We start from the raw sequence: 15,820 nt of genomic DNA, 5'->3' as shown, positions 1-15,820 counted from the left end.
GGGACTAGTGGAGAATTGGAGTAGCTTTTGTTGGTGCAGACTCAATGGGCTGACAGGCCTCTTCTGCACTGTATGATTCCAGCCAGTGAATCTCTCATCCATAAATAAATAAAATGATAAACTATTTACTTTCCAGTAAAGCTTCACAAAACCAGTAAAAATTCAAACAGGTATACCTGCTATGACCTTCTCTACTGCATATTCAAAACTGAATGTGTCAACAGATTTCTCCCCTTCTCTGGCTGCATGTAATGCTGCTTCATTGCAGATGTTGGCAATATCAGCTCCTAGGACGGAAGTAAATTAATCGTAAGCTAAAGATTTTGAAGGGAGGAACATTCTTTTGTACAGAATATTACATTAGCATTTTGAACTGATAATAAATAATGGGTTCAAAAGACAACAGAACAGAATAGCAGACAAAAATACATCACTTTATGATGCACTCAACGCATTTTATGTTGGTTTAGAACACAAGGTCAGTGAAACGATGTCACCTGCCCTAGCCTCCGATGCACCTGTCCCTCAGTCACCACTGCAGATGTCAGATTAGCCTTTTTGAGAGAGAACCCATGGAAAGCAACTGAGCCAGATACAGTCCCCAGCCATGCACTCAGATCCTGTGCACAGCAGTTGGCAGGAGTATTCATTGCCAATTTTCACAACTCCTTAAGTTCCACCTGCTTCAAGAAGGCCATCATCATTCTGGTGCCAAAGACGACTCATGCAGTATGCCTCAATGACTACTGCCTGATGGCTCAACTGCCATAATTATGAAGTGCTTCAACAAGGTTAGTCATGGCTCACATCAACTCTAGCCTCCCAGCCTTCCTTGAGCCTTTGCAATTTGCCTACTATCTCAACTGATCCACAGCAGATGCCATCTCCCTGGCATACACTCATCCCTGGAACATCTGGATAACAAGGATACTTATGTCAAACTCCAACTTATTGTCAACACCTCCACCTTCAACACCATAATTCCAACCAAACTCATCTCCGAACTCCAAAACCTAAATCTCTGCTACATCCTCTGCAAATGTAACAACTTATTTTTTTTAATTCATTCATTGGATGAAATTGTTGCTGACCAGGCAGCATTTGTTGCTCATCCTAATTGCCCAGAGGGCAGTTAAGAGTCAACCACATTGCTGTGGTTCTGATGTCACTTGTAGACCAGCCCAGAAAAGGATGGCAGTTTCCTTCCCTAGAAGACATCAGTGAACTACTTGGGCTTTCCAACAAACAACAATGGATTCACAGACAACATTAGACTCTTAATTTCAGATATTTTATGGAATCCAAATTCCATTATCTGCTGTGGGACAATTCGAAACCATGACCCCAGAACATTATCTAGGTCTCTGGATTAACGGTGCAGCAATAATACCACAAGGCCATTGCCTCTCTTCCTGACCACAGACTGCAATCAGTGAGAATAGGTAACAACATTCCTCCACAGTAACCCTCAACACTGGTGCTCTGCAAAGCTGCAGACTCAGCCCCTCGATATACTCCCTGCACATTTATGACAGTGTTGCCAAATTTCATCTTAACGTTATCTACAAGTTTGCTAACAACACCACTGTTGTAGGCCGGATCTCAAACAATGCCGAGACAAAATACAGGAAACTGGTAGAGTGCTTGACGGCATGGTGTAAAGCTAACAATCTCTCCCTCAACGTCAGCAAAATGAAAGAACTAGTCATTGACTTCAGAAAGCAAGGTGGAGGGCACACTCCTATCCACAACAATGGCGTTGAGATAGAGATGGTCGAAAGCGTCAAGTTCCTAGCAGTAATGACCACTAAAAACCTGTTCTGGTTCATCCACGTTACCACTCTGGTCAAGAAAGCATAACACCTCGATTTTCTCAGGAGGCTAAGGAGTTTGGCATGTCAATAAGAAACTACAGAGTTGTGAACACAACCCAATCCATCACACACAAACCAGCCTTCCATCCATTGAGTTCTCACTGCCTCAGGAAGGCAGCCAATGTAATCAAAGATCCCTCCCACCCTAGTTATAATCTCTTTGAACCTCTTCTGTCAGGCTGAAGATACAAAAGCTTAAAAACACGTACCAACAGTTTCAAGAACAACTTCTTCCCTGCTGTTATCTCCAATTTTAAATTTCTTACTGATCCTGCTCTTTGTGCACCTTCTCTGCAGCCATAACACTGTATTCTTCGTTCTGTCCTATTATCCCATGATCTGCCTGTACTGCATGCAAAACAAAACTCTTCACTGTGTCTAGGTACGTGACAATAATAAATCAAATCAAGTCTTGATTTACATCCCCAAATTTCAAATGAAATATACAAGTACAAAAAATTTAAACTAGCAAGTGCAAAAGCTTCCATGCAACAGCGTACACGCTCAGTTCAGAAAAATGGTACAACAGAATCCTGAAATACATTTCTAAATGCTGATTTCTTACCACTGAATCCTGGAGCAAGTTCAGCCAATCGTTGTGAATAATAACTGGCTGGGCGAGTTAACTTCAGATTCTTCAAATGTTGCTCAAATATTTCCTTTCTTTCCTACAAATAAGAAAGAAAAAAGAAATATACCACTCTAACAAAGATAATAATAGATATAAAGTTACTTGACATTCAACTTTTTAGCCATGTCTTGCAGGTTCCTAACTAGCTTCAACTTTCTCTATTTGTCTTACTAAAGATTAGCCAGATACAAGGTATTTCATCTAACACACAGAGCCAGTAGTCCAGAATACGACTAACAAATATACCTCAATATAGACCAATTCTAAATCGATAGGCTTTCACACTGTGACACTCATTATTGTTCCAAAATTTATAACTTTTCTTCCAAGTTGTTGGGCACTGCGTCAAACATCTTTTGAAAGTCCATGTAGATATCAACAGATTACCCTCACCTGCCCTCTTTTCTCTTCAAAAGAACTCAAACAAGTTAGTTAAGTACGATTTTCCTACAAGTAATATACTAGATATCTTGGAAGAGCCATCAAAAGCAAAGAGGCTGACACATAAAACTGTCTCTGAAAAGGCCGAGCAAGCCACATGGTTGCATCTAACTGCTAACACCGCTGATAAAAGAAATAAAATAAGACATCCACCCAGGATTGACAAGGCACTGCAAATGAAAACAATAACTGTTCATCTTGCAAAATCATCCTTCCTAACAGTGCTAAAATTGAAAGGTGCTATTACAGTATCATAAAACCATAAGAATTAGGAACAGGGGTAGGCCATTAAGTACCTTGAGAATGGCTTTACCACAGTGCTAAGTGGGTTAGATTTTGAACAGCTCTAGCAACTCAAACGGAGGAATGAGGTATTATGGGCCATCAGTCACACAATTGTATTTACATTCTGGAATGGCCACTGGTCTGGTCAATGGATTGATCCCCTTGCCTAACCAGTATCCTTAGAGATAGCAAGGACTGCAGTTGCTGGAGAAGTCAGAGTCGATAAAGTGTGGTGCTGGGAAAAGAATAGCAGGTTAGGCGGCATCTGAGGAGCAACAGAGTCGACATTTCGGGCTTAAACCTTTATCAGAACTCATGAAGGGTGAAGCCCGAAACATCGACTCTCTTGCTCCTCAGATGCTGCCTGATCTGCTGTGCTTTTTCCATAACTGGTACCCTAACATCACCATCAAGCAGGGGCCCAACCCTGGTTAACAGAATACAGGAGGATAAAGTCAAGAGTAACACTTGCCTTGCCTAAAAATGAGCCATTAACTTGTGGATGCTTTAGCATAGGACTAGGACGATGGAATCAACATGCAATAAAAGGTAGCTAAGCTATGCCACAATCAACAGATCAGATCTGGATTCCGCAAGTTTACAACATCTAGTTATGAATGGTGGTGAACAACAAACAATTTGTTGGAGTCAAACAGTCCAAGACTGTTCCTGTGACAATAGTGGTGGAGCCCAGCAAAGGAGCGTGAAAAAAAAGACAAGATTTAAGTCTTTGCAAACTCTTCAGCCAGGATTGACAAATGAGTAACCCATCTCTCTTTCCTCCTGGGGTCCCCAGATGCCAGTTTCTTTTTTTTAAAAATAAATTTTATTCATTCCACGTGGTTCAAGAAACAGCTAATGCAGTCGATATTGCAAAAGTTACAGGGTTTTTTGAAAACAATCTCAGAGAGATACTGAAGAATCATACTTATGCTCCAGAATTAGCTATGAAAATCATAAGCTGTTCCGGTCCAGCCAAAACCTGGGTATCTACCTGGCATGTGGATGATTGCCCAGGAATGTCCTGCGCTCAAACAGCAGGAGAAAAAAGATCCAATTCTGCCAATTACCACCTTGTCAGTTCACTGTTGATCAAAATTATGAAAGGGGTTGATGACATCTATCAACCCTTGCAAAGAAATTAGATGCTCATTAATACAGGTTCTGCCAGGGCCAATTGACTCCTGAACACAATGCTGTTTTGGTGCAAATACGGACAACCCCAAGAGGGTTGAATTCCAGAAGGGACGGAAAATGAAGGTTAATGCCCTTGACATCAGTGTGGCACCAAGATGTCCGAGAAAAATTGGAGCCCATCGGAATCAGGAGGAAAACGCAATTAGGATAATTGGGCCAAACATATTTAACTGCTTCATCAGTTGCCTTCCTTCCATCATAACGTCAGAACTGGGAATGTTTGCTGGTGATTGTAATGTTGAGCACTGTTCACAACTCCTCTGATACTGAAGCAGTGTGTGTCCAAATGCAGCAAGATCTGTGCTATATTCAAACTTGGGCTGATAAGAAGCAAGTAGTATCTGCACCACAGTAAATGCCAGGAAATGACCATCTTTAAGAGCAAATCTAATAAACATCCTTTTGACATTTCAATAGCATTAACATGACTGAATCCCCTACTATCAACATTCTGGGGTTACTATTGTCCAGAAACTGAACTGAATCAAACATACAAATCTTTTTAGGCAGTCGCGCTAGATTGAGAATGACTTTCTTCCTTTCCAGAATTGTGAATCTTGAGGTGACTAAATATTGCCATACTGAATCCATACACTCTGCCAAAAGTACAGCAGGTAGCACTTGATGAGGTTGATTGGTGGAATGTTCAGTCTTTTACATGTTCCTTCTGCGGTTTACAATTTGCCTACAATGTTCCTGTCAGAGGTATGAAATGGTTAGCACCTTCACATGACTGGATGAGTGCGGTTCCAATAACACTCAAAAAGCTCAACACCATCCACGAAAAGGCATCCAGCTTCACTGGTACCCTACCTTACACCTTTATCATTCATTCACTCCAACTTAGGCACACAGTGGCAGCAATGTGCACCATCTACAAGATGCAATGCAGTAATGCACAAAGTCTTTGCCAACAGCACCTTCCAAATACATTACCACTACTACCTAGAAGGGCAGGGGCATGAAATATATGAAAGCATCATTACTTCAACTATACACCAGGAGAAAATGAGGACTGCAGATGCTAGAGATCAGAGCTGAAAATGTGTTGCTGGAAAAGCACAGCAGGTCAGGCAGCATCCAAGGAGCAGGAGAATCGACGTTTCGGGCATGAGCCCTTCTTCAGGAAAATCGTAAAGAAGGGCTCATGCCCGAAACGTCGATTCTCCTGCTCCTTGGATGCTGCCTGACCTGCTGCGCTTTTCCAGCAACACATTTTCAGCTCAACTATACACCATCCTGACTTGGAAGATGATTGGTATTCCATCATTGCTGTGGGTCAGAAGTTCTGGAGTCCCCTTCTCAACAACGCTTCCCAACAAAAAGACAGCTTATCACCATCTTCCCAAGGGTAAATTGTGAGGTCAGGCATTAAATGCAGGCCTAGCAGGCAATGCCGCTGTTCTGTGACTGAAAATAAAAGTTGTTTATTTCAAGTTTAAAAAAAAACGAATGTGTATGGAATGTTAGGGAAAGCTGAAATTGGAGTAAGGGGAAAGAAACGAAAACAAGAGTAATAACATTTCTTTAAAACTATGTTTACAATCTGTAAAACCCTCATCAAGACACACTTGCAATTTCAGAAACATGTCCACAGCCAAATCATTTAAGTGTTTTCTTTATTCACTTGTGGGACATGGGGGTCCGGCATTTATTATCTCATCCCTAGCTGCCCTTGAGAAAGTCGTGGTGAGCTGTCTTCTTGAACTGCTGCAGTCCACTATGGTGTAAGTGGACCCACAGTCCACAGTGCTGTTAGAGAGGGAATTCCAGGATTTTGACCTAGTCACAATGTAGGAATTGTGATATATTTCCAAGTCAAGATAGTGTGTAACTTGCAGGGGAACGTACAGGTGGCAATATTCCCATCCCTTGTCCTTCTAGATAAAAGTGGCTGTGGGTTTGGAAGATGCTGTCTTAGGATCAATGACGAATTTCTGCAGTCCATCTTTTAGACAGTGCACACTGCTGCTACTGAACATTAGTGGTGGAGGAAGTGAGTGCTTATGGATATGGTGCCAATTAAGTGTTGTGCTGTCCTGAATGGTGTCAAGCCTCTTGAGTGTTGTTGAAGCTACATTCATCCAGACAAGTGGGTGGCATTCCATCAAATTCTTGATGTGCCTTGTAAGTGGTGGGCAGGCTTTGGGGAGTCAGGAGGTGAGTTACTCACTGCACCTCAAGTTTTTAAAAAAATTCCAAACTTTCACCTTTTGCCCTTATCCATTGGTACCTGCAATGTTGGGAAGTCAATGAATATGTGTCGATCCAGCCGACCAGGTCGCATTAACGCATTGTCCAAAATATCAGCACGGTTGGTTGATGCTAGAACTATCACATGATCAGTTGTACCCATTCCTGTTCAAAATAGTAAGATTAAAATTAAAGGACATCGAAGCAAGTTATAGCATCCCACTTGGGATTGATGGTGCTATTGTACGCAATATTTCACTTTTAAAAGATATCATAAAAGTGTTACCACTCAAGAAGTGTCCATTCAACCCACTGTCCAAATCAGCATTTCATCCTCAATGCCAATCTCCGGCCTTTGCTCAATAATCCTGCACAATTTTTCCTTTTTCCATAACCATCTGATTCCTTTTAGGATACTTGTATTGAACCTGCTCTTACAACACTCAGGCTATGTCTTCTAAAAACACCAACTACACACTATAGAAGACATATGCTACACTCACCATGGATTGTTAAACATTTATTGGATACCATAATGAACAGGCCATTGTAGTACTGCCTTCACCGCTGAAATCCACCATATGGCAAATAACCACTGACTGGAACAAAACTTTAGAGAAGTTTTGCTGTAGCCTGGTTATCAAGATACCCATTCAAATTTCACTGTAGTCATTATTTGTAGACTGAAAATTTGCTGACCCTTTCAAGTCTAATGAATAATCTCAACTTCAGTTGTATTTTCAATATTAATAAGGTCCTATATGTCATATTAAGAACTGAAGTACTATTGTTCCAGAATCTGAATACTGCCATATGGACACTGAAGGAAACACTGAACTCAATTATTACTCGATTTAATTTGAATTCTGCACAATAAAAAAAATTGTGTAGCTAAATAGCTTCATCATTCAAGAATTATTAACTAATTAACAAAACATACTGCCTTGAAAAGGTCAAGTGTCCACTACATCTCTAAAAATACAATGCAACACCCCCTTTCAGTTTAACAAATAATTAATTATATCATATCATAAGGGCTTGTACTTCAGCTGCACCACAGTAGAATACCCACCATCCATTTCAACTAACAGTTGATTCAATGTTTGCTCTTCCTCTGTATTAGCAAACCCAGACATGCTGGTGGAACGCTTTTTACCCACAGCATCAATTTCATCAATGTACACAATGCAGGGGGCACGCGCACGGGCCTCCTTAAACAAACTTCGGACTCTTGCAGCTCCAAGACCTACAATGGAAAATACAAGTCAAGACTTTATTGAAAACAAAAGAAAAACAAGCCAGCGTAAAAGACTGACGGTAGTGTAAAGCCTTATAATTATCTGAAAATGGCCACTGGTCAGATAAAAACAACAAATTGAAATATAAAAGTTTTTTTTTCATGAAATGCTATTACAAGATGGCATCAAAAAGCCCCCCTGAAGTATAACTAACTAAACACTCATAGATTACAAGAGCAGGGAGGTCATGTTGGAGCTATACAAAACTTTGGTTAGGCCACAGATGGAACACTGTGTGCAGTTTTGGTCACCACACTATATGAAGGGTCTGCTTGCAACGGAGGAAATGCAGGATGTTGCCTGGGATAGAGCATTTCAGCTATGGAGAGAGGCTGGATAAACTGGAGATCTTTTCTTTGGAGCAGAGAAGGTTGAGGGAGGATCTGGTACAGGTTTGAGAGATTATGAGGGACATGGATAGGGTGAATAGAACACTTAAATAAACGTTAGCTTGACTCAGGTGACTTGAGAAATTTCTCAAAGGCACAACGCGCTTTTCATTTTTATTTAATAAAGCTGTTGATTACTTTGTCTACTCCTAAAAGTTGATTATTTGTAATTGTTACTGTAAAAATATTTGATATTTACTTTCATTAGAAGCCCCTTGACCTAACATCAGGAAACAGAGTCTTTTAACCCCTCGGAAAAAATTTAGGCTTTTTTTTCTAACATAGTTGAAAGTACTTTAAAGTTCTGGAAACAGAAAAGAATTCTTATTAAATTGCACAGTATACAGTTTTATAAACTTATAGCTTCAGATGGAATTATTTCAAGGAACAAATCACGGTGGACTAGAAGAAATTACTTGCTTTCATTATAAATACTTAATACAGCAACAAACCACAATGTTAGTTTTTGCAGCCAAGAGAATCAGAGTGGTGCAAAAAGGATACATTGCAAAGTTTAATAAGTTTACGATCAGCCAGTTAACTTCATTTTCTTTTCTCAGAATGTATAATTCACTAGTGAGGTTGACGTATATTCTACATGCCTAGTTCCCCTTGTTTAAGCATTGATTAGCATTCTTTTGAACTATTGTAATGCATGTAGTGCAGATACATTAACAATGTTAGTCATTTAGGATTTATAAGATTTTGACCCAATGACAGAGAAGCAGTAAAGAAGGCCCAAGTCAGAGTGTATATGTGCCAGAGATGGACTTGCCATTTATGCAAATGCTACTCATGCTTGATTAAGTATTTTTATATTATAACAATCATTATAAAATAGGCAAAATTATTTAAAGTACTTAGTTAGTATATCAAAACTCTACAATCATTAGAAATATTTCGTGTCTTCCACAACTTCTAGTAAGTCTGTTGGAAAGAAATACATTTCCACAAAAGTCAAAGTCAATCCCAATATGTTGATGGTAACCACCATCTTGCTGCTCGGAAGAAAATCAGACCAGCATTGAGTATCGAACATATAGAAATAATTGAGGGATGGTGAATCGAAACCAGTAGGCTTTTTATTGGTTTAATTTAATAGTCTATCCTAATCATGTCCATGCAACTAATTTCTCATGAACAAAATTCAATTTTGTCTATTATATTTTGAACATTAACTTTTTTTCCCCTCACCTCCAATCACTTCCACAAACTCTGATCCAGCCATAGCTAAGAAAGGAACTTGAGCTTCTGATGCAACAGCCTTTGCCAATAGTGTTTTTCCACACCCTGGTGGTCCAAGCAATAAAGCTCCCTTGGGAACTTTGGCACCAAGTTGCAGGTAACGTTCTGGACTCTGGCAATTAAAAATTATAAATTGATTTTTTTCCACCCATTTCATGGATCATTAGTTTCTGATCAAACAATCAAAGCATGCCTTTCTATTAATAAAATCTAGCAAGTAAATGCAATTTATTACAAATAAAATGACAAACTTGACCTCATTACAAGAGCTAAAGGAACTTCATATTATGATAGTGTCCAATCTCCCTATTGGATCGTCAAGTTGAAACAAAGTAGACTGAACCAGAGATCGAAGTGCAAAGCAGAAGCATGCGTTATTACTTTCTCAGAGTGGAGTCTGAAGCATTTTAGAATATATACAGGCCACCAGCTGAAGTATTATAAAAGAATAACTTGTTTAAAAAAAAACTCTCTCCAGAAAACAAAACCAAAATCTCCTCACATTAACTGCTAGTAAACAAAAACACACCTTTATGAAGGTCAGAACAATAGTCAGCATTTTGCAAATAGGTTTCTATCATAATGGGAAGAAATTTTAATTAAAAATACAATCCAAATCCAATTATATACAAAATGAAGAAGAATATTTCCTTGATATAATTACCAGGTAGCATGATGGACTTTAATCATGAATGAGGGACTTTAAGATGACGTACTGAACGAAGGCAAACTACCCATAATTTATTTAAATATACCATAAGGGTATAAAATATCAGAATCGAGAATGTGGTGCTGGAAAAGCATAGTCCCAAGCCTCAAATTCAGCACTGCCCTCTTGACCTGTCCATAGTCTTTGCCATCTATCCACTCCATCCTTCGCTCGAACCTGTCACCTTCACCCCCACCTTCATTTACCTATTGCGTTCTCAGCTACCTTCACCCAAGCCCCACCCAACTTCCATTTATCTCTCAGCCCCCTGGCCCACAAGCCTCATTCCTGACGAAGGGCTTAACTTGAAACGTCAATCCTCCTGCTCCTCAGATGCTGCCTGACCTGCTGTGCTTTTCCAGCACCACACTCTCAACGCTTATTTCCAGCATCTGCAGTCCTCACTTTCTCCAGATATAAAATATCAGTCTTTTTTTTAAACATTCAACTCATTCACAAATAGATCAGAAGATGTGCAATTATTTTCTTCCTAGACTTAATTCAGCCACATTCCTCATTATGGAAACATTGGAAACGTAACTATGAATAAGGCAGCTCCTTACAACTACAATATTAAAAAGGTTTTGATTTAAAAGCAACAGTAAGATTGCAGTCACATGCATTCAAAAGACCGCTTTTAATCATCAATCATATGTAGATAGATAAAAAACTTTTTTGATTCATCAGTTCAGACCTACACATTCTTAATTTCCCATCTAGTAGACTTAAAAGAGAACAAATGAATTGCAAACCCCATGTTCCAGTTTGAGTTAGTACATGCCTATTTAAAAATTCATATCACCTAGTACAAATATTTTAATCACATTAATGAATTTTAAAAAGTGGATTTGAACTGAATGGTGGTGTGTGCTAAATAGTACTGTTTAGCCACCAGCATCACTCAAGATTTGGCTCCCACTGCAATAATCTCCCTAAAGAAATATTTCGTTCTAGTTTATTTTGCTACGGCATTACTTACGTCCATGGTTGGAAGAACTGAAAATGAGATTGATCGAGAAGGGTGCATAACCGCCATCAATTGCCTAATGAAGTAAATTGGGTCATACATTTCCAATATTACAGTAAGAAGTGTCTCAATAAGTGGATATTTTTAGAAATCATCCCCATCACAATTTAGATTCACTTTTAAATTTCTCAAACTACTATTGATCAAATCTATAGACAATTCAACTCAATCTGCTGCTGAACAATTGAAACCGTTCATTTATATAATCTTTCCCTTCTCTGGTATTCTTCAACTCTACATAGTTTCCTTACTTTGAGGCAGGAGCAGATGATATATTTCACAACCACTAGTAACACCCTATGGACAATCATGAAGAGAATAGCTCAGCTGTAATATTTGAAAGGTCATCTCCTAATCTCTACTCAGTGGCAAATCCGTTGTACCAATCATTAGCTTGCTGGGAATTGCGCACCCAAGTGTAATTCCAGTTACACCATTCATAAAATTACACCAACAATGCATCCTACCAGCCTAATTTGGTTTGCTTATTTCAGAAATTTGCCAAATAGATTAGCACAAAAAAACCCTGTATTGTTCACAAATAAAAAATACACTTCTAACCTTTAAGTAATCAACAAACTCCTTGACTTCCAATTTGGCCTCATGCATCCCTGCAACATCCTTAAAGGTAACACCTTTTCCAGACTTTCCATCCACAATTGTGAAACGAGCCATTTTGAGCTGATTCTAATTATTTGATCAAAGAAAATCATCATTAGGGAGAAAAACAGTGTAGTTCTAACTCTATAAAAGTTAAACTAACATGCATGATCTTTTCCTTTGCTTCATTTTTGCTTCTACTTCACCTTTTTAATAAACTTGACAAACATTTTATCTCCTTTGTGATACAGAACAGCAAACCTTTCGGTATAGACACAATCAGGTATTTAGAAAACTTTTATACACAATTTCGGCATCAGTTTTCTTAACCAGAAATCTTTTAATGTTAAACATCATCTTTTTCCTGAATATTTTCATAAATAAAACTGAAATCTTTGACAATAAAAGGAAGCAGACAGTATCATCTCCTCATAAATTGGTTGGCTGAAGGTCAAGTTGCACAGAATTAACTTCTGAAGTATTAAAGAAAGCTTAATAAATCAGCCCCTCTCTGTATTAGTGTGACGTGAAAAATATTTGGTGACATATGCAACTATTTCAATCAAATATTTATGCCATCATTCCAACTAAAGGAAGACTGAAATCAAAAAGTTTTGAAATACACAGAAAATCAAAAAGATGTATTTTGAAGACGATGAAGTTTACATTTATACAGCAACCCAGATGAACATCAAATATTGAGGAGGAGCTCCCACAAACCCCTTCTGGAGTGACAGAAACTTCCAAAAATTTATCCAAGGATAATAGATGACTGATCCAGAAAATATAAACTATCTTGTTATTATGCATAGAAAGCAACAACATAAATGAATTACTTAATAATTAAGCAGCACTACAATGACTAATACGCCAAGAAATATGTGGAAGAATAATAAATAAAGAGAAAAAAAAAAATCACAGGTCCAACTAGATTTTTTTGAAGTATGTGCGTTAATTTTACAAGTGTAATGGTTTCTGGTAAGCACAGACATAACCCAAAAGAGACTAGAATGAACATACATTAAGGTCACTTACAAAAGCACTAAATCCACCTTCTCTTCCAGCCATTCCTGCAAGTCGAAATATATACCAAAGAATCGCCACGCCCACTGCAGCCATCCCAAGGGCATACAGCGCACTAAAAAATGCAAAAATTGTAACAAATAGTTTATGCAGTGTTTATCTAAAAATAAATGTGAAACTAATGTCATTAGGAGCAAAACTGAAGATTCAATTAAAATACATAGTGTAAATGAATATTAAAATTTTCCTTAAAATGCATTGAACTGTTTTTGATTTGTTGTTCTGTGGATAACAAGTGAATCTACCTACATATTTTCATAGAAGTTATATTTCTCCATTCTTTTCAGCTTAAATTATAAAACCTCTCCACCTCTTCCTGTTAAGGTGCAAGTTGGTATGCAAATGACACAGTGTAACTTGACCTTGCAAAAGCCTTGTGGAATCTCAAAGTATAAGTCAATATCAAGATCACTGACATTAAGACATCACTATGAACATAGAAATGGGTCAGATCTCGAACCTATTTTTCATTACTTTCATTGATCTGATGTCAAAGTTGGACTTTTAATTCCCTTTTCCAAACTTGCCAGTAGAAAAATTACTTTTCCATCTGCAAATTGATTTAGATTCAATTTTTGAGCTGGGCATATACTATTCCAGGACTTAGTTAAAATTTGTCCTTTCATTCTTCTGAAATACATGTTCCATTACTTCAACATAAGGACCACCATTCTAGTTGGCCTATGGTTCCTAAGGTTCAATGTATTTCCCCTTAAATTCTGCGTGTTAATATTTTATTCCTGAAGCTGTGATAACCTGCCCAATAATAAAACAACAACTTACTTTCCAAAGAAACCTGTGCGCTTGTAGGAAACTGGGATCCTGTCTTTTCCATCAATCCCAAGCTCATTCTCAACAGCTCGGAGTTTCTCTTCAAACTTATCGATATTTGCTACCTGCATGCGATACATCAAAGCTAACCGCTACAAAAAAAAATTCAAAGCACAATTGAATTCCATTGTCAAGTATAAATAAACCAATCATGATCTAATTCTTTCCTATCCCTGCCCAACATTATTTCCTATAGCTTTATCCTTTTTTAATTATCTGTTAAAACCACAGACTGCAGCTAAGTAAATCATAGATTCCCTGAGGATGAACACAAGGGATGTAGGACATAGGCACAAATCCAAGTGCAGTAAAATACAAGGTTTAAGGTTCCAGTCCTAATCACTGTACAGTGATCCCTAATGAAAGTCAGGTGAGGATAAGATCAGACGTTTTTAAGAGATCTTCTACATCTCAATAGTTTACCAAAAAATACCTTCAATTTTAACAAAGCCAATTGGCAAAAATACCACAGGGAGGAAATAATTTTTCATCCTTAAGTAAATGTTTTTTTCGGCATTTCATAATTCCTCACGTATAACACTTCACAAAAATGTGTCTCGGACTGTTATAGACGAGCAGTAGGGTCAACTGATTTCTTCAGCTCAAAATGGTGTTCAGCAGAATTTAAATTATAAGGTCAGAAGAAATTTAAAACGTTGTTTCACTAATTAGCAGGTTCATTGTGTAGATAAACTAAAGCAGTCATAATTTCTGCCCTAGCTTCTTTAAAACTACAAAACATTTTTTAAAAATTGGAAAATAGTCAGCTATGGTGGGGGAATAGAGAAACACACACCTAATCCTGCACCTTTGAGGGGAAATCAGCTTGGCCTTGAGCTTCAGAGAAGTGAGCACAAGACTCAAGTTGTGAAAACACCATTTCCTTTCTATGCCAATAAAATTATAGGTGACCATGACAACTATTATAAATGAACAGTGCACCATGCTTAATATAAGAAAATAGTTGGTACAATTTGATCCCAAATCTGGAAATGTAACTACGAATGTACAATTTATCAATCATTTGGTGAATCTGGTAAAGAGAAGGCTGATTGAAGTTCCAATTGTAACAACAATTAACCATTTCACATTTTTAATATGAGTGATTCTACACTAAATTACAAAGCTCAACTTGAACTCAATAAATAATTTTATTTGCCAAAAGACTGCTAATGACTTGCAAACATATAACCCTATGCAAAGGAAGGATCTCATTATTTAAATAACGAAATCGGTCCCATATTGAGTCTTTCTACACAGTAAAATATTCTCACGCAGATGTTACACAAAATAAAGGCGCAATATCTGGGAGTTCAGTTGCAGATGAAATGCCAGTGCTTTTAAGAAAAAACAAAGTTTGATTTTGGTCACAATTCAGGTAGATAGTTTAAAAATCCAAACATTAGAAATACACACAAACCACTTCAAATGCACTTAAAATTAGATAAGGTCTTTTCAATGGCAAAGTGTACACCTAATAATTTGTGCTGTGGTTTGTAGCTCGAGCATCCCACCAAATCCAATATAAAAGTAGGTGTAATTGCACATAATGCAAGACTGGAAACACAAACTCCCAAAGTACACATCTAATGCAGTCAGCAATAATCAAGGAGCAAACTCACTGGATTTGCCAAAGTCTAACGCTGGGATTAACTTGTATAGTTTTAAACCAAATTTAACAAATTGTGTTAAATTATTCCTGTGTAATCCAGTGGCTGCATGAGACTTGCACATTGGAAACCATCAACCTTTTAAAGGTTAACATGAAAGCAGTTCAAACAGTTGTAGCGAGCAACAATTTAGACATGCAAACTTAAAGTGCATTTCAAATATTCACCATCTTGAGCAAACATCTCCTGTACTTACTTTTCGCCCTCAAGGCAAGCATCTATACCTGGTTAGCTAAATCAGTAGACACAATATTAACTATCTCACAGTCCATTATTAGGGGCATTGTGGCATAATGACAGTGACCCCACCTCAAGGCCAGAAGATTTAGGTTCAAGTCCCACCTCAG

At 38.0% G+C, this 15,820-nt stretch overlaps 1 protein-coding gene across 5 annotated transcripts in view; it reads right to left on the bottom strand.

Annotated features, from left to right (window-relative positions):
* The window catches only part of spg7 (SPG7 matrix AAA peptidase subunit, paraplegin), a 68,820-nt gene that overhangs the window by 28,678 nt on the left and 24,322 nt on the right, over positions 1-15,820 (bottom strand). For all 5 annotated transcript variants that reach the window (XR_015759941.1, XR_015759942.1, XM_087995808.1 and 2 more), the window contains 8 exons: positions 13,756-13,895; positions 12,925-13,027; positions 11,851-11,976; positions 9,503-9,665; positions 7,694-7,867; positions 6,662-6,786; positions 2,440-2,542; positions 177-287 (listed from right to left, as the gene is read on the bottom strand). Coding sequence is in view for 3 of the 5 variants with exons in the window: in XM_087995808.1 (XP_087851934.1) it covers positions 177-287; positions 2,440-2,542; positions 6,662-6,786; positions 7,694-7,867; positions 9,503-9,665; positions 11,851-11,976; positions 12,925-13,027; positions 13,756-13,895 (1,045 nt within the window). In the remaining 2 variants the exon portion in view is untranslated. The remainder of the gene's footprint in view (positions 1-176; positions 288-2,439; positions 2,543-6,661; positions 6,787-7,693; positions 7,868-9,502; positions 9,666-11,850; positions 11,977-12,924; positions 13,028-13,755; positions 13,896-15,820) is intronic.

Source organism: Chiloscyllium plagiosum, unplaced genomic scaffold (genome assembly GCF_037043375.1).
Source record: "Chiloscyllium plagiosum isolate Xiang-an unplaced genomic scaffold, Cpla_swu_hap1 HiC_scaffold_17, whole genome shotgun sequence".
Classification (NCBI taxonomy): domain Eukaryota; kingdom Metazoa; phylum Chordata; class Chondrichthyes; order Orectolobiformes; family Hemiscylliidae; genus Chiloscyllium; species Chiloscyllium plagiosum.
This window is presented reverse-complemented; position numbering and strand designations above follow the sequence as displayed.